The sequence below is a fragment of the Heteronotia binoei genome, chromosome 2 (genome assembly GCF_032191835.1).
Source record: "Heteronotia binoei isolate CCM8104 ecotype False Entrance Well chromosome 2, APGP_CSIRO_Hbin_v1, whole genome shotgun sequence".
NCBI lineage: Eukaryota > Metazoa > Chordata > Lepidosauria > Squamata > Gekkonidae > Heteronotia > Heteronotia binoei.
In genome coordinates this window covers 30,922,673-30,946,237 of record NC_083224.1, presented here as the reverse complement: position 1 = coordinate 30,946,237, position 23,565 = coordinate 30,922,673, and the positions used below count along the sequence as shown (strand labels likewise).

Genomic DNA, 23,565 nt, shown 5'->3' with positions numbered 1-23,565 from the left:
ATGGAGTAAAAGGACAGGTCCTCTTGTGGATCAAAAACTGGCTGAGTAATAGGAAGCAGAGAGTGAGTATAAATGGGCAGTCTTCGCAGTGGAGGACGGTAAGCAGTGGGGTGCCGCAGGGCTCGGTACTGGGTCCCATGCTTTTTAACTTGTTCATAAATGATTTAGAGTTCGGAGTGAGCAGTGAAGTGGCCAAGTTTGCGGATGACACTAAATTGTTCAGGGTGGTGAGAACCAGAGAGGATTGTGAGGAACTCCAAAGGGATCTGTTGAGGCTGGGTGAGTGGGCGTCAACGTGGCAGATGCGGTTCAATGTGGCCAAGTGCAAAGTAATGCACATTGGGGCTAAGAATCCCAGCTACAAATACAAGTTGATGGGGTGTGAACTGGCAGAGACTGATCAAGAGAGAGATCTTGGGGTCATGATAGATAACTCACTGAAAGTGTCAAGACAGTGTGCGTTTGCAATAAAAAAGGCCAATGCCATGCTGGGAATTATTAGGAAGGGAATTGAAAACAAATCAGCCAGTATCATAATGCCCCTGTATAAATCGATGGTGCGGTCTCATTTGGAGTACTGTGTGCAGTTCTGGTCGCCGCACCTCAAAAAGGATATTATAGCTTTAGAGAAGGTGCAGAGAAGGGCAACTAGAATGATTAAAGGGCTGGAGCACTTTCCCTATGAAGAAAGGTTGAAACGCTTGGGACTCTTTAGCTTGGAGAAACGTCGACTGCGGGGTGACATGATAGAGGTTTACAAGATAATGCATGGAATGGAGAAAGTAGAGAAAGAAGTACTTTTCTCCCTTTCTCACAATACAAGAACTCGTGGGCATTCGATGAAATTGCTGAGCAGACAGGTTAAGACGGATAAAAGGAAGTACTTCTTCACCCAAAGGGTGATTAACATGTGGAATTCACTGCCACAGGAGGTGGTGGCGGCCACAAGTATAGCCACCTTCAAGAGGGGTTTAGATAAAAATATGGAGCACAGGTCCATCAGTGGCTATTAGCCACAGTGTATGGAGCACAGGTCCACCAGTGGCTATTAGCCACAGTGTATGTGTGTATATAACATTTTTTGCCACTGTGTGACACAGAGTGTTGGACTTGATGGGCCGTTGGCCTGATCCAACATGGCTTCTCTTATGTTCTTATGTTCAACTGTAAGATGTTGGCTCCAGATGTAGTCTGTTCCATTGTCTCTGCATTGTAGGGTCAAGGCCTGAGCTCCCAGAAGTTTCACAACATATCTCTAAGGGGATCTCTGGGCTCTAAAAGTGTGCATCCCCATCCTGTTAAGTTTTGTGATTTGCGGACTTCTCTAGAATTCTGTTCCTCCAAGCCATCAACTTTGCAGTTCTGTAATAGATGGGCCTGAACTGCAGAAGTTGCGCAAAATGTGTGTGCTATTTTATTCTTTAACATCTTGCCTTCCTTGGTGGTTATCGATCGCCCACTCAAAAGCCTTTCGGGTCTTTATGGAGCGGCAACTGTTCTCTTGAAGATCTGTTTTGTTTCTGACTCTGCTGTCACGGTGGAATGTCTTCATTATCCCAATATATTGTTGCCTTAAGCTGTCTTCTGGAACTGGAACCTTGTACCTCTTCCCAGTTTTATAGAAAATGGGGTGGAAGAAGTCCTCTGCCCCCCCCCCCCCAACATTTATGCTTCTCTCCTTGGGTACCTCACCAGCTCTCAGATCTGCCCCTTACCCATCCTGTAACTATCTACCAAACTTCACAGTGCATTATTGGACCAATGGAAGGGCATTTTATCTCCCTTACAGGAAAGACTAAAACACATTCTAAATTACATGTCTTGGAAGCTAAGCAGAGTCAGCCCTGTTGGATGGGAGACCACCAAAGAATTCCAGGGCCGTGATGCAGAGGCAGGCAGTGGCAAAGCACCTCTGATACCACTTGTCTTGAACCCCCCCCCCCCATGATGGGTCACCATAAGAGGTGATGACTCTTTTTATCACTACCACATGGATAGGCCTTGCTACCAAGATGAAGATCTTGTGTCCTCTTCATATAATTGCCATCTATCCCATTGAGATATGGCAAAACTCCCATATTTTGAGAGCCTCGTAGTCCAATAATTCTCGCTAAGATGGTTCTCCAGAGGAAATCTTTGACTACTTTAAGGGTTTCGTATTCAAAGTAAAAAGTCAGGGGGGTGGCAATGGGAAGGAAGTGGATGAATTATGCATTTGATAGGCTGCTTCCGCTGAAGTGGTTGCCCGAGTGCTGTCAAATCAATTAAAGTCAAAAATCAATTTGGGCAGGGACAGTGGCTCAGTGGTAGAGCATCTGCTTGGGAAGCAGAAGGTCCCAGGTTCAATCCCTGGCATCTCCAAAAAAGGGTCCAGGCAAATAGGTGTGAAAAAACCTCAGCTTGAGACCCTGGAGAGCCACTGCCGGTCTGAGAAGACAATACTGACTTTGATGGACCAAGGGTCTGATTCAGTATAAGGCAGCTTCATATGTTCATATGTACAAATCAAATGTTAGTGATGATCATCTGCCTCTAAACCAGGTAATTGGAAAGTTTAAATATGTTTGCTTTTTATCTAAACAACATAATTAGTTTCAATAAGCCAAGAATTCCCGTTTGCTCTCAGAAGGGAAAGCAATCTTTGTTTTTATTGCTAATCCTAGGATCCTATCAGAACTGAAATTGCTTTTTTTTTTTGCTCCTGTCACAGTAATCAAATAAAACTTTTGTTTTGACCTTTAAAAAAAAGGGTTGCCAGCTGCCCTATACGGTGGCATACTATTTGCCTATCAGTTGAATTCGAGAATGATGGGTGAGAGTGTTATAGGGCAATAAATGGAGGCTGTTCATTGCTCTGTTGCTTGCAGGTTAAACTGAGAACATGCCTTTCCCAGAGGTGTTCCTTAGAGACAAACAAACGTTTGAGGGGATACGAATTTCATAGTGAAAGTTTCTTTCGTCAGGCAGGAGTTGGGATGGAGTCTATCAAGGTTGGTCTTGTCTGCTCCATGACTGACAGTGAGTGGCTCTCTAGAGCAGTGATGGCGAAACTTTTAGAGACCGAGTGCCGAAACTACAACCCAAAACCCACTTATTTATCGCAAAGTGCCAACATGGCAATTTAACCTGAATACTGAGGTTTTAGTTTAGAAAAAAACAACTCATAGTGAAATTAGCAAACTGAAAGAACATTTGGTCTGGATAGCATTAGCTTAGGAAACCAACAAAATAGTAACATGTCAAAATTGGGAGAATGATGGTGAGAGTGTCATAAGGTAATAAATGGAGGCTGTTCATTGCTCTGTTGCTTGCAGGTCTCGGTTAAACTGAGAACATGCCTTTCCCAGAGGTGTTCCTGTCCACCGAATTTACTTTTGAACATGTAACATACATTATAAACATCATTCTAGTCTGCCATTAGGAAAAAAGAATACATTAAAATATAGTGTGTTTAGTAGGAGCTGGTGGTTAGGGTGTCCAAATCAGATCTCAGAGGTCCTGATTCATATGTCCACTCTGCCTGGCAACTTGCTGGGAAACCTTGGACCAGAAATATACTCTGAGTTAACCCACCTCATGGGTTTGTTGTGAGGATAAAAGAGAAGGGGAGAGTGTGTCAAACCACTTCAGTGTCCTTTCGGGGGTGGAAGGCAGGGGTTACATGATGTTAGTTAATAAATTAAGTTGATGAAAGGAGTCCACTGATTTATATGATTAAATCTGGGTCCAGCAGCACCTTAGAGAACAAGATTTTTGTGAGTCAAAACTCCTTTTATCTCATCAAGGGAGCTCTAATGCTGGAAAGCTTGTGCCCCCTCCCCCAAATCTTGTTGGTCTCTAAGGTGCTCCTGAGCTCGAATCTAGTTCTGCTATGGACCAGCACAGCTACCCTTGGGAACTTCAGGGATAGTCTGAATTTTATTAACTAGAAAGTCTGATGTGAGAAAGGAGGGCCAGTTTGGTGTAGAGGTTAAGTGCGCGGACTCCTATCTGGGAGAACTGGGTTTGATTCCCCACTCCTCCACTTTCAGCTGCTGGAATGGCCTTGGGTCAGCCATAGCTAACCTTGAAAGGGCAGCTTCTGGGGGAGCTTCTCTCAGCCCCACCTACCTCACAAGGGTGTCTGTTGTGGGGGAGGAAGATAAAGGAGATTGTGAGCTGCTCTGAGATCCTGAGATTCAGAGTGAAGGGCGGGATATAAATCCAATATCTTCTTTCTTTAAACTAAAACTGCAATCCTGTGCATGTGTAGAGAGTAGGTGCCACAGTGCTCACTATAGATTACTTCCGAGTAACCATGGAAAGCAAGCCCAATGATGAAAGGCTAAGGGACTTGGGGATATTCAGCCTGGAGAAGAGGAGGTTGAGGGAGGAGACATGATTGCTCTTTTGAAGTATTAGTAGGGCTGCCACTTAGAGGAGGGCAGGGGACTGTTCCTGCTGGCAGCAGATGAGAGAACTGGCATAGCAAAAACTTTTTAACAGTAAGAGTTATTCAACAGTGCAATCAACCCCCTCACTGGCAGTCTTTAAGCAGCGGCTGGACAAACACTTGTCAGGGATGCTCTGGAAAACCAGAGAAGCAGTGCAACAGTTCAAAAACAACTTATCAACAATTTGCCGTATGGTCCCTGTACCTTGAAAGAGCTCTGTTCAGATACTGCTATCAGAAGCATCGTATTTGAAAGCAAGGAAGCCTGCAATTCCTCCCTTTACATTCCTAAACCAGAGGCAATCCCTGCCTCTGTTTCTGCCAGATTAGTGGGATCCAACATTTCCTGTAATAAACCCACATCCTTTTACAAAAAAACCGTACTTGATTCAAGGTCCTGATCTCTCCCCCTCCCCCCTTCCCCACACACCCATGCTCTCTTCTTCCCTTCGGCTTTTACCGTGGGAAGTTTTGAAATATGAAATGCAACCAGGTCTTGGCTACATGAAAACATGAAGCTGCCTGATACCCATCTCTCTAGTGCAGGGGTGGCCAAACCGTGACTTGGGAGCCACATGTGGCTCTTTCACATACATCGTGTGGCTCTTGCAGCCCCCACCAAAAAAGGCATTTGTCTCTTTAAACCACTTCTTCAAGCCAAGCCAGCCAGTGGCTTGGAGAAGGCATTAAAAGTTCAAGTTGCTTTCTTTCCACCTCTCCTTCCTTCCTTCCTTCCTTCCTTCCTTCCTTCCTTCCTTCCTTCCTTCCTTCCTTCCTTCCTTCCTTCCTTCCTTCCTTCCTTCCTTCCTCCCTCCCTCCCTCCCTCCCTCCCTCCCTCCCTCCCTCCCTCCCTCCCTCTGGCGCTCGTGTCTGGTGGCTCTCACACATCTGACATTTATTCTATGTGGCTCTTATGTTAAGCAAGTTTGGCCACCCCTGCCCTAGTGGGTCCCATCTAACCCCCTCCCTAAAACTGCAGGAACACCTACAAGGAATTTTCCTGTGTGTTGTGCTTGGCGGCTGCATTGTGGTTGCACCCATCCCCCCCCCCCCAATGTCAGAATTCCAAAGGTGCCCACGAGCTCAAAAAGGTTGAAGTGCTCTGTTGTCTCTCTGAACGAGGCCCAGTTAGGGTTGCCAGATTTGGGTTTGGAAATACCTGGAGATTTGGGGGAAGGAGCCTGAGTTTGGGGGGGAGGAGGAGCTTCAATGAGATATGACTCCAGAGCCTCATGTGTGTGTGGGGGGGGGGGGGATTGAGCGCATGTGCCCACAGAGAGGGCTCCGAGTGCCGCCTCTGGCACCCGTGCCATAGGTTCACCACCACTGCTCTAAAGCCTTCTGTAGGGGTCTTTTGCATCATTTCTTACCTGGTCCTTTTTAACTGGAGATTCTGGATGTTGAGCCGGGAACCTTATTATGCATACAAAACAGATGCTTTATTATGGAGCTACAGCCTCTCGGCCACTGAAGATGAAGGACTCGGGCTTCTCAGTGCATGTATGCACAGCAGTTTATATTTCTGTAGGCTTATCATATTTATGCATAGAATTCAAATTTAAATTCCAGATGCGCAGCCTGTCTTTGCATTGGAGGCTGCCTTACCTATAAGTTTCATGTTGTGAATGTTGCTTGTAAACTGACATTAGCAGTGCGGTTCAAATGGCCAAGCTTTACATACATATGTAAAATGACTAAAGCTTTTTTCAAGCTTATGTTGATGTTCTTTGCAGTCTGATCTTCAGACCGTTTGTTCTTCATCTTTTAGTCTTTGCTACTGACTGTGTACACTATAAATAATATATATATTTGATAATATTTATCTTTAAGTTACTTTAACCCCTTGAACAGTGCTGGTATATTTTTGGGTTGAGTTTGTTTCCCCCTTTCCCTGCCCTCTGTAGAGTGACGTAAAGTTACAGCCTATGTCTGGCAAAGCCATAGTGTTTTCAAGGCAAGAGACATTCAGAGGTGGTTTCCCACTGGCTGCCTCTGCATAGTAGTAGTAGAAGAGGAGATTTGATTTATACCGTGCCCTTCACTTGGAGACTGAGAGCACCTTTCAATCTCTTTTCCCTTCCTGTCTCCACAACAGACACTCTGTGAAGTAGGTGGGGCTGAGAGAGCTCTTTTGAGACCTCCTCTTGAGAGAACTGTGACTGAACCAAGGTCACTCTAGCAGCTGTTTGTGGAGAAGTGGGGAATCAAACCCTGGTTCCCCCAGATTAGAGTCCACGCTCATAACCACTACACCAAACTGGCTCTCTCTGTAACCCTATTGTAATCCTGGGTTTCCTTGGAGGTCTCCCATCCAAATACTTTCAGGCCAACTCTGCTTACGTTCTGAAATGTTACAGGCTATCCGGGTCAGGGTGTTGTGAACTGAGCATATTTTAAAGGCCATATAGTGTACATTGAAGACTAAAGAAGTATCTGTACTTTCCCTCAAGCTGAGTAGTGTGTGTTTTCAACAGTAAAGTTTTTTGCTTTTATTCACTGGCAGTCTTGAAGCAGTGGCTGGACAAACCCTTGTCATGGATACTCTAAACTGACCTTACATTGAGCTGTGGGTTGTGGTAGATCAGGGGTCCCCAACCCCCGGGCCGTGGACCAGTAGTGGTCCATGGCCTGTTAGCAACCGGGCCATGAGTTGTATAATTATTTTATTATATATTACAATGTAGTAGTAGTAGTAATAATACATTGGGTTTATATCCTTCCCTCCACTTTGAATCTCAGAGTCTCAGAGCAGTTCACAATCTCCTTTACCTCTCCCCCCTCCCGCCCCCACAACGGACACCCTGTGAGGTGGGTGGGGCTGACTCAAGGCCATTCCAGCAGCTGCAAGTGGAGGAGTGGGGAATCAAACCCGGTTCTCCCAACTAAGAGTCCACACACTTAACCACCACACCAAATTAATACAAATAGTGCACAATTGTATCATCCCAAAACCATCGCTCCCCCACCATGGTCCGTGGAAAAATTGTCTTCCACAAAACTGCTTCCTGGTGCCAAAAAGGTTGGGGATTGCTGCACTAGATGGCCTGTATGGCCCCTTCCAACTCTATGGTTCTATTCTGTTGTTTGCTGCTGACTCAGTTCAGGTAAACAACTTCTGTTCCTTTTTGTCCCCAGAAGAAAAGCAGCCATGACGGCCTCCTTCTTTTAGCAAAGCATATATGGATATCCTCCTTTTCTGAAAAAAAAAAGGAAACCAAAAGTTTTAGGAATTCTGATCGGCCTTGGCACCTGCCCCTAGTTTACCACCCATCTCCTGCTTCCCTTGGGATATTTGTCAGCTTTTGCCTGGGCTAGTGTAAATCATTACCAAACTGCCACCGCTGAAGAGCAAACTTGGGAGGAAGCAGGTGTACCCCAGAGTTCAAGGAGTGTTGAGATCTGCGTGACAGCAGGCCTCCGTTTTGAGGAGACGTAGCGCTGTGAGGTATTCAGCTTTGCCAACCTCTTACTTTCTTGTGATGTTGAGCAGAAAACAAAACACCACGCAGGTGGAGATGGAAGGCTCCCTCTCTGTGGTCTCCACACGAAGGATTACTCCCTCCTTCAGCTTTTGCAGTGAGGTTTCGGGCCGAGGAAAATCGACGCTCTTCGCCTCTGTGGTTTTTGGGCAAGCGCTTGCCAGAGAACGAGCGGGGGGCGTTCAGATGCTACAAAATGTGGATTGTGCTTCTTTTTAGGTGACCATGGCCGACCGAGCTGCTGCCGACAGGGCCTGCAAGGATCCCAACCCCATCATCGACGGCCGGAAAGCAAACGTCAACCTTGCGTATCTGGGAGCAAAACCAAGGAGTATTCAGACCGGTGAGCATTCAAACATTTCTTTCCAGTTAGTTGGGCTTGCTTAAACTAGTTCAAGACTTTGAATAGGGCAGTATAAATAACCCCAGGGCTTTATTGTTTGTGCCCAGGAAGCTCGGATTCTGCTGTCAAAACAAATTCTGCATGTTAACGCTTACTTTCTGCTGCCGAGTATGGAGTTCTCAAAGTGTTGGCAGCCTCATGGGTAGGGGCAATGAGGCAGAAAAGGGTGGGAAGTTCTACCACGCACACCCTTGAGCCAAGTGTCTGAAGAGGGTGGGACAACATCCATAGCAGCTTTGACAACCAAGTGATGACATCATCAGCCTGCACCAGTCTCTGTTAGCAACTGCGCCACCTGAGTTGCTATGGCAGCTGACAATCATAGCATGTAAATAGAAGATGGAAAGGTAGGGTTAAGAGGAGAAGGCAAAGCATGTGGTTTCTTGAGAGATTCTATCTGTTCAAACCTTAAAGCCTCCTTTAAGGCTTCCAACTTTGCTGAGCAGAGTTAGTGGGATACTTTTTGTTTTCTTTATTTCCAGAATTTATATTCCACCTTTCTGTCTGCACAAGGGCCCCCAAGGCAGCTAACAGTTTAAAACATATGTAATAAAATCATGTTTTAAAACCATTAAAATCAACCTTTCCCAAAACATGCATAATTAAAAATTTAAAACGGTTAAAATCCAAACAAAACATAAAAACAACAGTTTGAAACACTGGTTAGGAAGAGGGGATCGTGGAGGGAAAGTCAACCAAAACCAAAAACAGCAATTAAAACTTTGGGTACAAAGGAGGGGTCACTGAGAGAATGCCAAATGAAACAAGCAAACAAAAAGTCTTCACCCACCAGTGGAAGGTGGCCAGAACGAGTTGAATGGGAGCCAGTTTGGTGTAGTGGTTTTGTGTGCGGAGAACTGGGTTTGATTTCCCACTCCTCTATTTGCAGCTGCTAGAATGGGCTTGGGTCAGCTGTAGCTCTCGCAGGAGCTGTCCTTGAAAGGGCGCTGCTGTGAGAGCCCTCTCAGCCCCACCCACCTCACAGGGTGTCTGTTGTGGAGGAAGATGATAAAGGACATTGTAAGTCGCTCTGAGTCTCTGATTCAGAGGGAAGGGTAGGGTATAAGTCTGCAGTCTTCTTCTTCCCTGGGGAGAGAGTTCAAGTTTCGGTGCTATGACTGAGAAGGCCTTCTCCCTGATTGCCACCTGCCAGTGCTTCCCAACAGAAGGCATTGCTAAATGTTCCATGAGGCCCAGGGATGGAAACCAGGATGATGCCGAGCAGACTGGGGTACTTTTGTTAGTCAGCAACACTCACAGAGGTGTCTGGGACACACCACAACAGAGTACACCACAAACAACAACTTTTCAGTTTTGGCCTCGGGGCATTTTCTGCTAATCAGGATAAGCAAAATGTTGCACTAAGGTTGTCTGGAGAGGAGTTGGGGGAGCGGTGTCCCATCCTTTTAAGGGAGCTTCAGTTAGATGTTATTGACCAAGTGATGTTGAGAGCTTCAGCTGCCCATTCTCATACATGCTAAAGGGACAAGTCATTTTTCTCCGTTGGCAACCCCAATCAGAATGCACACCTTAAGAACATAAGAAGAGCTCTGCTGGATCAAACCAGTGGTCCATCTAATCCAGCATCCTGTCTCACACTGGCCAACCAGCCAAGTGTACGTGAGTGACAGAGCATTCTCTTAACCCTTTCCCTCCCAGATCCTCTTGCATGAAATATCCAACAAGCTAAGTCCTGAAGCTTCAAATGATGGGGTTGCTACAGCATAGTGAGTTTGCATGACTGAATCCCTCATTTTATACCCAGCCCTTCTTTGGCTGATAGCCATTCACTGACGACTTACATATAACCAAGCAAGCAAATGGTCTTGTTCGTTATATTTTTATCCTTCCCTTCCTCCCAAGGACTCAGAGCAACACACTTGTTGTCACCTCCCTTTGTAGTCTCAGCACTCTTGCTGGCCCATGGGAACGTAGTGATCTGTTACGGTTGGGAGGGAATTTGAATCTGTTGGTTGGCTACTGTGCCGAGTTTCTGGTCAAATGGGTATCATTCTCCAGAGCTCGTTAGTTATGTAGTCCGTGTGCCATTTTGCATTAGAGGACTGCTTAAACCAGCATCATGTGGTGTACTATAACCTCCACTATGCCATGGAAGATCGCTGGGTGTTGTAAGAACATGAGAAAGCCCATCTTGTCCAGCATCCTGCCTCATACAGTGGGCAACCAGTTCCTTTGGAGGGCTGACGAGAGCATAGAGGCCTTTCCCCAGTGTTGCCTCCTGGCTCTGGGATTCAGAGGTTTAATGCCTCTGAACGTTGGAGGTTCCCCTCAGTCACTATGGCTAGTAGCCATTGATAGAATTATCCTCCATATCTATCTAATCCCCTTTCAAAGCTGTTTACTGCATCTCTACATCCTCAGACAGCAAATTCTACCACTGTAAAGTAGTGTCTCCTTTTATCCATCCTGGACTTCTGCCCATCGGCTTCATTGGATGCTCTGGAGTTCTAGTATTTGAGGAGAGGAAGAAAAATTTCTTTGTCAACTCTTTGCACCCCTGCATGATTTTATAAACTTCTATCATGTCTCCCCCCACCCCATCCCCGTCTCTTTGCTAAACTTGAAAAGTTCCAGATTCTTCAGCCTTTCCTCATAGGGAGGGTACTCCAACCTCCTGTCTTGGTTGCCCTCTTCTACTTTTCCCAGCTCTCTACAGCCCTTTTCAAGATACAGTGCCCAGGACTGTACAAAGTATTCCAAATGAGGCTGCATCATAGATCTATGTAGGAGTACTATAATATCAGCTGTTTTATTCTCAATCCCTAACACTGATTTAGCTTATTCTGACTATATTTATATGCTGTAGAAGAAGTTTGTTCAGTAGTTTTGGTTTGTGCCCTACCCACAGTTTCTTGTTCTGTTTTGGATTCTATTGGCTGTGATTTTCCTATTTCACCATTGTAGCACACAGAGTTGATGCTTTCATTGAGCTACCCACTACAACCCCAAGATCTTCTTCCCTATCAGTTTTGGCAGGTTCAGATCCCGTTAGCCTATGCTTGAAACTGTGGCTTTTTTTGTCCTAACATGTATCACATCACACTTAATAGCACTGCAGCTTCATTTGTCGCATTGTCACCCACTCACCTAGTTTATGGAGGTCCTCTTGGAGCTCTTCACAGTTAGCCTTGATTTTCACCATCCTGAATAATTGTCTGTCATCTGCAAACTTGGCCGCTATGCTGCCCTCCATTCATTCCAGATCATTTATGAATAAATTAAATGGTACTAACCCCAACAGCAATCCTTGTGGGACCTCACTGTTTATTTCCCTCCATTGTGAGAACTGTCCATTGATTCCTACTCTTCGCTTCCTGTCATGTAATGAGTTTTTAATCCATAAGAGACCCCGTCCTCCTATCCCATGACTGCTAAGTTTACTCAGGAGCCTTTGATCCTTCTAGTGTCCTGGCTCCACTGATGGACCTCCTGATGGTGCCTGGTTTTTTGGCTACTGTGACACAGAGTGTTGGACTGGATGGGCCATTGGCCTGATCCAACATGGGTTCTCTTATGTTCTTATCGTTGGACCAATGGCATACTTTCAGCCTAACCTACCTCACAGGGTTGCTGTGAGGATAAAATGGAAGAGAGAACAATCTAATCTTCTTTGGGTCCCCTCTGGGGAGAAAAGAGGGGTACAAATGATGTAAATGCATACTTTTATGTCACTGGGGATGGTGTGAAAGGAAGATTTCATTCTCACTGTAAACGTGCAAAGTCGCTGAGTAAGGCAACTAAATTGGATGACTTGAGACTGCAACCCTGTTTATATTTATTTGAGAGTCCTGCTGACTAGGAAGGAAATCCCCAGTGGACTCATTGGGCTCATTTTTTTGTGAAGAATGCTTGGAACTGGGCCATAGTTTCCAGAAGTAATGACTTCAATTACTGGGTGGAATAGCATTTCTTCATGAGACAAAGTAAAAATTTCATGCTTTTTTTGGCTGGTACAGCCATACATATCAATAATTTTGAAAACTGGGCAGATAGATCTTGAGTAAGCCGAGGGCAGAAAACTGGAGTACAAGATTACCCAGGCGGGTTCTATGAATGATCCTAGTGAGAAACAGAATAGCATCTCTTGTAATTAATTTTCTGGATCCTGCAGGAAGCTGATAACAATAAATACATGACTTGGAGTGTAATATTGATAACGCATGACCTCAAAAGCCACATATTCTTTCTTTGCCTGCTCCCAACCAAAGTTGTTACTGTTCAGGGATGTTTAGGGGAGGGACGGTGGCTCAGTAGTAGAACATCTGCTTTGTAAGCAGAAGGTCCCAGGTTCAGTCCCTGGCATCTCCAGCTAAAAAAGGTCCAGGCAAATAGGTGTGAAAAACCTCCACCTTAGACCTTGGAGAGCTTCTGCCAGTCTGAGTAGACAATACTGACTTTGATGGATCAAGGGTCTGATTCAATATAAGACAGCTTCATATGTTTGATAGGAAGTAAATGGATTCATTTTTAAGACTTTGGTCCAGTGTAGACATTGCAGCAGCTGGTTACAGTTTAGCAATAGGGGTCACTCCCTTATTGGGATACATGAACATGCATGAAGCCACCTTATCCTGAATCAGGCCATTGATCTATCACAGACCAACTGTTTTCTCAGACCGGCAGCAGCTCTCATGACTTTAGATGGAGATCTTTCACATCACCTGCTACCCAGTCCTTTAACTGGAGATGCTGGTATTGATCCTGGGACCTTCTGCATGCCAAGCAGATGCTCTGCCTCTGAGCCATGGCCCTTCTCCAAACTTTGGCTAGATTGTAACAGAGAAGAGAGGAGGGAATCTGTACACTGGAGGAGGAGGAGGGAGGGAATGAATGAATGAATGTATTTATAAAGGTCATAGACCAGCAAACAATTCATAAAAGTCCATAACTAATAAAAGTTGATGTAATTGTACAGTTATAGTATATTATACCATGCACATGCATAAAATATAGAGTGTGTTCAGGCCTCCATTATGATTTTCTGTTGCCCCAGAAGGTAGAACCAGAACCACTGAGTTGAAATTAAATCAGAAATCGGCTTACAATTAGGAAGAACTTCCAGCTCATTAGAGCAGTTCCTCAGTGGAACAGGCTTCCTTGGGAGATGGTGGGCTCTCCTTCCTTGGAGGTTTTTAAAAGAGGCTAAATGGCCATCTGATGACAAAGCTGATCCTGTGAATTTACCGGGGTGGGGGGGCGTGTATTTGTAAGTTTCCTGCATTGTGTAGGAGGCTGGACTAGATGACCCTGGGGGTCCCTTCCAACTCTATGATTCTATTGACAGGTCCTGGTTTGGTGCTCAGGTTTTACTGACAACTGAATCAAACTCAAACGTCATTACAAACCCTGTTTCTTAAAAATATAAGCCAAAATCACTGGCCGTTTTCTGTTTAAACCACCCTAATACATTTGAAATGGGGTTTATATGACACACTGCTGTGTTTGTTATATTACTTAGTCTGTTCAGAAAGGGGCTTCCCCATATGCAAAAGCAGAGAAAGCTGGTGTTGGCTTGTGGAGAGGCCAGGAATTGGGTCTATGGGATTGTCCTGAAAATTCCTTGTATTTTAGATAAAGTCCCCAACAGGAAACTTCATTTGTGCTGTGCATGTACAGGTAGAAGATTCCTGAGAATAAGTGGTGGCAGATGAAGGCAGCGTGTAGGTGGGGAAAAGGGATTTGGTAGTGGTGGGAAGTGTCCTCAAGCTGCATCCAATTTATGGCAACTTCAGAATGTTTTCAAGGCAAGAGACATTCAGAGGTGGTTTGCCATTGCCTGCCTCTGCCTAGCAACCCCAAACCTCCTTGGTGTTCCCAGTACTGACTAGGGCTTATCCTACTTGGCGTCTGAGATCTCATGAGATCAGGCTAGCCGGCATCATTTGCAAAGGGTTAGTAGACATTGACATTTGCAAAGGGTTAGACATTTGCAAAGGTCTGAGTAGACATTGGGGTTGGTATTTGTGGGTTTCCTGCATTGTGCAGGGGTTTGGACTAGATGACTCTGGTGGAGGTCCCTTCCAGCTCTATGATTCTGTGATCATCCAGGTCAGGACTAAAGAAGAGTCACACTGATCAAAATGTGTATGTACTACCCAGCCAAGCCCAGGAATTAGTTCTCATGAGTTTGGTTGCCATTTGGTAAAGTAACGTGAACATTTTAGAGACTTCAGAAAAAACTGTGGAGGGTGGGTGGGGGGGAGACAGTTGACACTTTTACTTGAAGATGAAGTGCCCTGGATCTTCGTTTATATGAACCTGTATGTTCAGAAGCATAAATGAAGTTGCTGGAATGTGGACTGGTAACAGGATGCCATGTGCTGAATGAATAATGTCTGTGAAGTTTGGACAAATATTGAGGTTGTTTGGTTTGTCTGGGGGGTTTTTTGTGTGTGTGAGTGGAGGGGAGGGGAGTGAATTCACCCTAACCCTTTGTAAATGATATAGACCCTGTTTGAAAGACGGTCCCTGGAAGTATAAACAGATTTCTCAGACTAGGGGAAATTGTTCCTGATAGAACATAGGCTACAGAGCACAGGGAAGAAGGAAATTTCTTATCACTGTAGCACTAATAGCAGTTCTACAACTGTGTGGGGGGAAGGGGGAAATACAGCGACATTTTACATCCAAGGAGGGGTTTAAAAAGAGGAAGACAATAAAACAGTGGCAGATAGTGAACTGTACTTAATCAGTTAGAATTAATGGCTGGAAATTAGAATACTGAGAAACTAAAGTTGTGCACAGGAGCTAAATATTGGGAGTAGGACAGTTTCTGTGAAGACTGACAGCAGTACAACTGTTGCACAACAGCAGTGGGGTTGGCAGGTTGTTTCTAAAACAGTCCAAGAGAAAAAGAAGACTTGAAATGTTATAGCTTTTTGTGTGTGTGTGTGTGTGCTCTAAATTTGGGGAATTACAGCTGAAAAACACACAGCATAACTTGTTTTTACGAGGAGACAAAATTCCAAGAGCGAAGACTGGCTTTCCAAGATGTGCGTGTACGTGTCTGCAGCACTTAGGGGCAGAACAGGAGAAGTGATGTAAAAGAACATAGGATTTTGGGGTGGATACAAAGACCCTTCTGAACAAATATTATAGAAAGATAATTCCTTTGTCAAGGTGGCGATTCCAAGAAGCCATATTTATCCATTAGAAAATCCTTGAAACGAGTTTGATCACATGGACACATGAAGCTGCTTTATACTGAATCAGACCAGTGGTCCATCAAGGTCAGTTTTGTCTACTCAGACTGGCGGTGGCTCTCCAGGGTCTCAGCCTCATGCAGAGGTCTTTCACATCACCAACTATATGATCCCTTTAAATGGAGGCACAGGGGATTGAACCTAAGACCTTCTGTATGCCAAACAGATGCTCTACCACTGAGCCACAGCCATTCCCCTAAAACAAACCATGAAATACTTTTTATTAAGGCCCATCAAAATGGCACAGAACAATGGGCAAGCTTTCAAATTTTCCAGTGCTCCTCATCAGGGTTTTTAACAAGAAAGGAAGGGGAGGAGTGGGAGAGAGAAAAGAAGTTCCAAGCCATGATCTTGAGGCTTTTTGTCTGCATCCTGTTTTGGTAAGAATAATGTGTTTTTTCCCCCTTTCTTGCAAAAATATCTATTACAAAGGAATTTTAAATACTTTCTTAAAAATAGCAAGCTGTATTGAAAGTTCCAAAGTAGAACTTGAAAATCTAGACTTTTTAAAAAATATATATATTTAAAAATACAATGGTGAGTCCAGTAGCACCTTAAAGACTGACAAAATTTGTGGTAGGGTATGAGCTTTCATGAGTCACTGCTTGCTTCTTCAGATACAGGTGAAATGTAATGCAGGGACACAAGACAAATCATGAACGTTTTCTGTTGGTCTTCAGTCGTATAATCTATTTGGATTTTTATAGCCTCCCATTTCCTTTTGGGACAAAGTGCATTACAGTCTTCTCACTGCAATCTTGCAGGTTCAACAGCGTGAACAGCAACACCTGATTCTGAGTCTCATGTAGAAAGTGTGTGATTACTGAGCCTTGAATTTATGCACTTCAATATCATTGGACCACTTTCATTCTTAATAGAGTTGCCAACTCCAGGTTGAGAAATACCTGGAAATTTGGGAGGTAGAACATGAGGAACATGGGATTTGGGGCATAGCGCCATAGAGTTGAACTTCTAAAGCAGTCATTTTCTCCAGGTGAACTGATCTCTGTTGCCTGGAGATCAGTTGTAATAACAAGAGGTTTCCAGCTACCACCTGGAAGTTGGCAACCCTGTAGGATGTGGCACAGTGTAACCTAATATTGTGTTTACCAATTTTTCCTCTTAGGTTTTGCTTTGGGGGTACAGCAGTTACACCCAGCGCTCATTCAGAGACCCTTTGGGTAAGTGGAGTTTTTTGTTAATTAATGCTCAGATTGGTTGGTTTCAAATTGCTTTAACACCCCCCCCCCAAAAAAAAACACACACACACACACACACAACAACACAGAATTGTCAAATTGAGGCAGTAAGCAAAGACTCGGCAGTTTTGACAAGGTTTTCTCGTACTCTTATGTCTCTCTATAAAGCTTGTCTATGGGTTCTCAGTTCATTGTTACTTAAACTATGTTACACCGTCATCAAACTGCAATCACGACCCATAATCCCTTGCAGTGTTTGCACATGTGTGGGTCCCAGAATTGCTCAATAGAGCAGTGTTTCTCTGTTTATCCTCTCGCCTCTGCCCCCGGTCAAAATGGCTTCTACAGGGAAGGAAGGTCTGTGTGGGACCCTCTTTAAGCTCACACGTTTGAGGTGAGAAGTTCTCTTCATTGGGGCATTGGGCCCGTGTGGAACATGGCATAGTTATGTTTACATATTTTTTATTTGTTTATGTTATTTGTAGTCTGCCTTTCTCACAGGGGCTGAAGGTGGATTATGTATAGTGAGTCAGTACAGTTGACAAAATGGAACATCCGGTAACCAATGCATTAGGATTTTTAGGAGCCTGGAACCACAAGAAGGTAGTAAAGCATAGCATAAGTGTTTACATGACACATTAAGTGGTACAGAAATTCCAAAATAGGATTCTGCTTACAGTAAGCTATGCACAGCAGTATAGACCACAGTCTCAATCATTTATCTAAGTAAGTTTATGAACTCTTTTGTCCAGTGGAACTTTATTACCTGCACAGAAAAACCCTCCTGAATAGTTCAGTTTTGCATAATTTGCAGCAGGCAAGGAGAATGGGAGGCTTCCTGCCATAGTTCATGCATGCAAATGAAATTTGGGGGTGGGGTGTTTTATGGACAGTATCTGGTGTCTCTTCCTCCTGTTCGAAGCACTGGCACAATTCTCCGGAACCTTCTGCTTTGAGCCACCGTTGCTCTGGAAGGTTCTCTCCCTCAGGCTTCGTGGAACTGAATGGGAACTGTGCCAGAACATCAGTGTGTAACTACCAAGGGCCTCTGTGAGCGCCTGCCCAATGCAGCCCTCCTAAGTTAACTCTTGAGCAGGGCAATGCTTCTGCACAACCCTCATCCATATATTTGGGGCCTCATTCGGAGGTGCGGCTTTCCCTCCGCTTTGTCCCACGTGTAAGAAAATCCTGGCCCCTTAACAGCAAGCTGCCGTTGGATTGCCAAGCCTAATATTCAGTGAAAGAAACTTTAGGTCAAAAATTGATTCCGGACAGATGTTAGACGGGGCTCGAGGGGTCCACAAAGGCGAACCATTGTCTTCCACTTTCAATAGCAGAAACCATCCCCTCCCCAGTCCAAAAAGATCCCCTTTTTCTCCTTCTAATAGGACCTGGCAGCTGCTCTGGAAAAGAGAAGTGTTCTCTCTCTGAACAATAGGGACTGTCATACTATCTTCATTTAACTATTTAATGATTGATGCAGTTCCTTCTTTTTTCTTTCTGTTTTAAAAAAAGTACCCTTTTTAATGTGAATGTAGATCGGAGTTTTGTTTGAAACTTTTGCAAGGAAAAAACGGGTCTCTCTCCCCCCCCCCCCTTTTTTTCATGAGAAAGCTTTGGAACACTGCTGGTTTTGAAGGGACAATGTGTGGGAGTCCTGTAGCCCCCACCCCACGCCTTTGTCAAGAAGAATTAATATTTAATCTCTTCTCCGGCACTCCACGCACAAACCGGCCTTTCTTTTCCAGCCGTCCGGCTCTGGCTTACCCAGAGGCATCGAGTTCATGTGTCTAGAGAACTAACAAGGTGGTGTTGTCTAAACAGTGAGCCCCACTGCCTTTGTGGTGTGTTTTTTTGAAAACGCATTGTTTTCCTTACAGCTAACTAATGCCGAATGCTAGGGAGAGGGGAAAGGCCTAAAGAAGCGCAACAAAGAGCATTAGGTATGTGGGGGGGTGGGGAGCGCAAAGCAGAGGCTTCTTTGGTTAGAAAGCCTATTGTGGCTTGTTGAAATCAATAACACAAACCCTGTTGAGAATGTTGTAACTCTTATGTCTGCTGTCTTCCTGTCAAAATCCTCCATTCCTTAAAAATGTCACTTCCTCTGTAGTCCCATAAGAACAACGTAGGTCTGCATAGGCTATTTTGAGAAATAAACTACCCTTAAAAAGAATTATTGCTTCTCCTCCCCAAAGGATTGTTAGTTGCGCTATGGATATTAAGTTTGCTGTCATATAATTGAAAACCTCTGTGCATTATTTCATTGTCACATTGTGCCAGCCAGTGTCCAGGACAGAAGTGACTTAGTCCTGGTTCAGAGAGCTAGAAGTCTGTAGGTCAGGGGTGGCTAAACTGTGGCTCGGGAGCCACATATGGCTCTTTCACACATGTTGTGTGGCTCTTGAAGCCCCTGCTACCCCATCAGCCAGCACAGAGAAGGCATTTGTTTCTTTAAGTTACTTCTCCAAGCCAAACCAGCCAGCAGCTTGGAGAATACATTTAAAGTTAAAGTTGCTTTCTTTCCATCCTCTCTCCACCCATCCACTTCCTTCCTTCCTTCCTTCCTTCCTTCCTTCCTTCCTTCCTTCCTTCCTTCCTTCCTTCCTTCCTTCCTTCCTTCCTTCCTTCCTTCCTTCCTTCCTTCCTTCCTTCAACATCTCATGTTTGTGCCTTGTGGCTCTCAGACATCCGACATTTATTCGATGTGGCTCTCACATTAAGCAAGTTTGGCCACCCCTTCTGTAGGTGATGGGCCCATAGCGGAGAGGGCTCTGCAGAAAGCAACCACTGAATGTGTAGAATGAAAAATGGATAGATTCCGCCCCCACAGCAGTCTTTATCCACAGTTCACTATCAAATACATAGGCCAGAAACAGACTGCTGTCTCTCTGGCAGAATTCCAGGTCTGCTAACTCTTCTGTTATGATGTCATGGAATCTTCATAAATATCCCAACTGAGTAGTAGAAAGGAACACTTGCAAGTGCCGAGGTCACACAGGACGTAAGAACAGATATCCATGCGCAGCTTCAGAGGGAGAAGAGGCCCACCATTGCAACTGTGTAAGTCCTAACAGGGTGGTTAACTCGGTGAGTTTAGGTCAGAAGCCTTTGTCCAGGTTTCTTCAAGGACTTTGTTGCTTAGCTAACTTTCTTGAGCAACCTGGGCTTTCCCAACGCTTCTGTACACAGGAATGGCAGACCGCATACCAGAGAGGAGGACTGTTTACTTCCATTGTGAATAGATGACAGTATGATATGCACAACGTTGTTGACAACAGACTGGCCTGCAGGCAGGGAGGACTTTGCAGCTTATCGAATGTGCAGCTTGTAAAAAATGCAAGCCTACTGACAAGGAAGGCCCCCCCCCCCCGGCCCCGTGTGATGTCGAAAACGACAGGGCGGAAGGAGGAAGGAAACGAAGGCCGCTGACAAAATTGTCTTCCTGGCGGTGTGCAGTCCTCTGTCTAGTTTCACGTTGATTTCCATGGGTCTTGGAGCTCATACCCCTGTGGCCCTGCTGGTACCATTGCAAACCACATCCCAGTGTCTTGTTTTCCACGCCCAGCTTTAATGTTCGCTTCTGCCACATGGGTTGCTGCCATCACACTGAGAGTTGCCAGTGCATGTTCGAAGGGAAGGGCCCATCACCTGGCAGCCCACAACGTGCAGAGAGCGACCTTCGCGACAATCAGAGTATTCGAGTGTATTTGCTATGGGGTGGAAAAGTCGCCACAGGGATGCCAATTTCAGCAGCATCTTTACACCTAACGGGAGGTATGTGCCAGCCTCCTGTTGGCCTTTGAAGATAACTTTAATTAGATTCCATTGCCTTTGCAGCCCCAAGACTGGCCTGATCTTGCCAAAGCTTAGAAGCTAAGTGGGGTCCAGAGCTTTTTTGCCCAGAAAAAGCCTAGCAGAAACTCCTTTGCATATTAAGCCACACCCCCTGACACCAGGCCAGCTGGAACTGCGTTCCTGTGTGTTCCTGCTCAAAAAAAGCCCTGGTGGGGTCCATACTTGAATGGGAGACCACCAAGGAAGCTTGGGGTTGCTATGCTGAGGAAGGCAGTGGCCAACCACCTCTGCTTATTCCTTGCACTGAAAATACCTACTCAGTGGCACACTTTACCTTACACGTTGCTTCCCTTGCTTCCTTGCTGGGGGAGGTTGACGGAGGTTTACAAGATTATGCATGGGACAGAGAAGGCAGAGAAAGAAGTACTTTTCTCCCTTTCTCACAGTACAAGAATTCATGGACACTCAATGTAATTGCTGAGCAGTAAGGTTAGAACTGATAGAAGGAAGTACTTCTTCACCAAGGACTGATTTAACGCGTGGAATTCACTGCCACAGGAGGTGGTGGCAGCTGCATGCATAGACAGCTTCAAGAGGGGATTGGATAAACATATGGAGCAGAGGTCCATCAGTGGTATACCAGCAGAAGGTATAGATGGTACTCTCTGTCTGGGGCTTGGGGTGGGGGGGAACAGTGGGAGGGCTTCTAGCATCCTGGCCCTACTGGTAGATCTCCTGACAGCACTTGGTTTCTTGGCCACAATGTGACAGAGTGTTGGACCAGATCAGTCATTGGCCTGATCCAACATGGCATCTCTTATTTTCTTATGATGGGTAAATATGTAACGCTTTCCCTTCCTCCTGTTTCCCTATTTCAAATTCTGCCTCCACCCCAGCAACTTTCCCATCAATGCTGCTTGCCAGTTTCCCCTTCTTCTAAAAATGCCATTGCGTACACTTCCATGAACCGTGTGGTTTCATCCCCAGCTTCTCAGTGCAGTGGAGGGGTGGGCAGATGCACCCTACTATATTCAGGTGTGCCCTGTTGTATTCAGGAGGTTCAAAGTCCCAGATGCTCGGCCTGATCCAGCAGAGCTCTTTTTCTGTATATCAGCAAGAATCTTGGTGAACATTTGTTTTTGCTGCACATTGCGGAAAACTAGTTTTGCATGTGTCGTGGAAGGGTTTTATGGTGGTCTCTGTGTTTTCCTTTGTGCACCTTAGAGCATGAAACAATTCATGTTGATAGGGCTTGCCAGTCTAGGCTATTAATGTTCTAGTTTCTGGGGCATCTGTTTCACTAGTAGAAAGCCACCCAGGCTTCACTGAGCATGCTCACATGGCACTGAATGTTATAAATTATGTATTGGTTACTAAGAGACAGGATCCAGGAGAAGCAGGAAAGTGGGAGTGGGGGGGAGAATATATATATATCGCAGGCTGGTGAACGCAGCGCAAAATCACCCAAATGCTCATGACAACAAGCAGCGAGGCCAGTTTCAAATCAGGTGCTTTTCCAAGCAACATGACTTGGGCAGTTGATATTCCTTGAGCACCCCACGACCTTTAAAAAGAAATATTGCAAGTTTGCATGGTGCATGAATGTGGACCTCCAGATTTTTGTGTAAGTGAATGCAGACATGTGAGTTAAAGAAAGCAATCTGCCCTCCCCTTTTTAAAAACTAAAAGCAGAGTTCACATTGTCCGTTTATTGGAAAACACTAGATTGGGGGTCCTCAACCTTTTGTAGGCGCCTTTGGAATTCTGACACGGTGTGGTGGGCCCGGCCACAAAATGGCTGCCACAGGAGGTGGAGCCAGCCATAAAATGGCTGTTGCGGCTCACACAGTGAAGATCTACGTGCTAAAGTGGCAGTTGCTGCCAAAGCAGTGGTTTTAAAAATCTGCACAGCCAATCAGAAGCCTTGCTGGCACAAGCCCCACTTGGCCCTGCCTGCTTTCTAAAAACTCTTGGTGGATGCCAGAAAAGATGTTGGCAAGCACTGTGACGCCAGTGGCATCACGTTGGAGTCCCCTGTACTAGCTTGATCCCATTTCCTGTCCTGGAAAGTTTAGGGAATATGTGTTATGTGCATCTACGTCCATGGGTCTGCCCACTTCCCCTCTTCCCCAACAGCTTTCTTCAGTGTCCTTTAGGTCTGTTATTTAGAAGCCTGTCCATTGCTGCAGTCTTCCACATTTCATAGCTGTCTCCTTTTTCACAAGATGCTCTGTTATGCTCTAATGATTCCAAAGTGTATACTTGGGAGCTTAAAATATAACACCAGAAAAGAGTGCAAAGGGGGAGGCCTTTCAGCTCAGTCTGTAGCATAGTCAGGAGAAAAGAATAAGGTTTTCCCCCTCCAGTTAGTTAGATTGGCTGCTTAAATTAAAGCTGCATGGATACTATGTGGATTCCCCTCCAGATTATAGCGAACCTTTAGAAATCAGCTCTAAACAATCTATTATTTCTAGAAATATCAGGGATGGTTGAAGTCTGTGAGCTTCAAAGGAGGAATGAAGGAAATAGTTCAGTTATGACTTTCTGACAAATTGGAGGTCTTTCCTTCCATATGAGAAATCTTTGCAGAGATTCTCCTGTTGTTTTTGGGAGCCATCCTGAAAACCCGTGCTTGCAATATCTACAGCCGACTGATATGCAGTTAAACTGTGCTGGAACTTTAACTGTGGGTCTGGTGAGAATCTGCTCTGAAATGCAGCAGATGTGCACAAATTGGATCACTATCCAACTCCCTTTGTGTATATTTAAAAAGTGTCAGTCCATCTGGCCGTAGAGAGATGTTTGTGGGCAGCAGCGAAACTGGGCAAAACTGAGAAATATTCTTAAACCACAAATCCACCTTTAAAATGAGATTCATTGGAGCAACTGCTGAATGTCTTGAAGACTTTTTCAAGTTGATACTTCTCAGGCTCTTTTTGCAGCAGGAGTTCCTCTGCGTATTAGGCCACACACCCCCTGATGTAGCCAGTCCTCCTGGAGCTTACAGCAGGCCCTGTACTAAGAGCCCTCTAAG

General features: G+C 45.1%; 1 protein-coding gene across 1 annotated transcript in view; it reads left to right on the top strand.

Moving 5' to 3' along the window:
• Window positions 1-23,565, top strand: part of RBM38 (RNA binding motif protein 38) — a 52,111-nt gene that overhangs the window by 3,289 nt on the left and 25,257 nt on the right. The window contains exons 2-3 of the mRNA XM_060230745.1: window positions 8,131-8,254; window positions 16,664-16,718. Coding sequence (XP_060086728.1) covers window positions 8,131-8,254; window positions 16,664-16,718 — 179 coding nt within the window. The remainder of the gene's footprint in view (window positions 1-8,130; window positions 8,255-16,663; window positions 16,719-23,565) is intronic.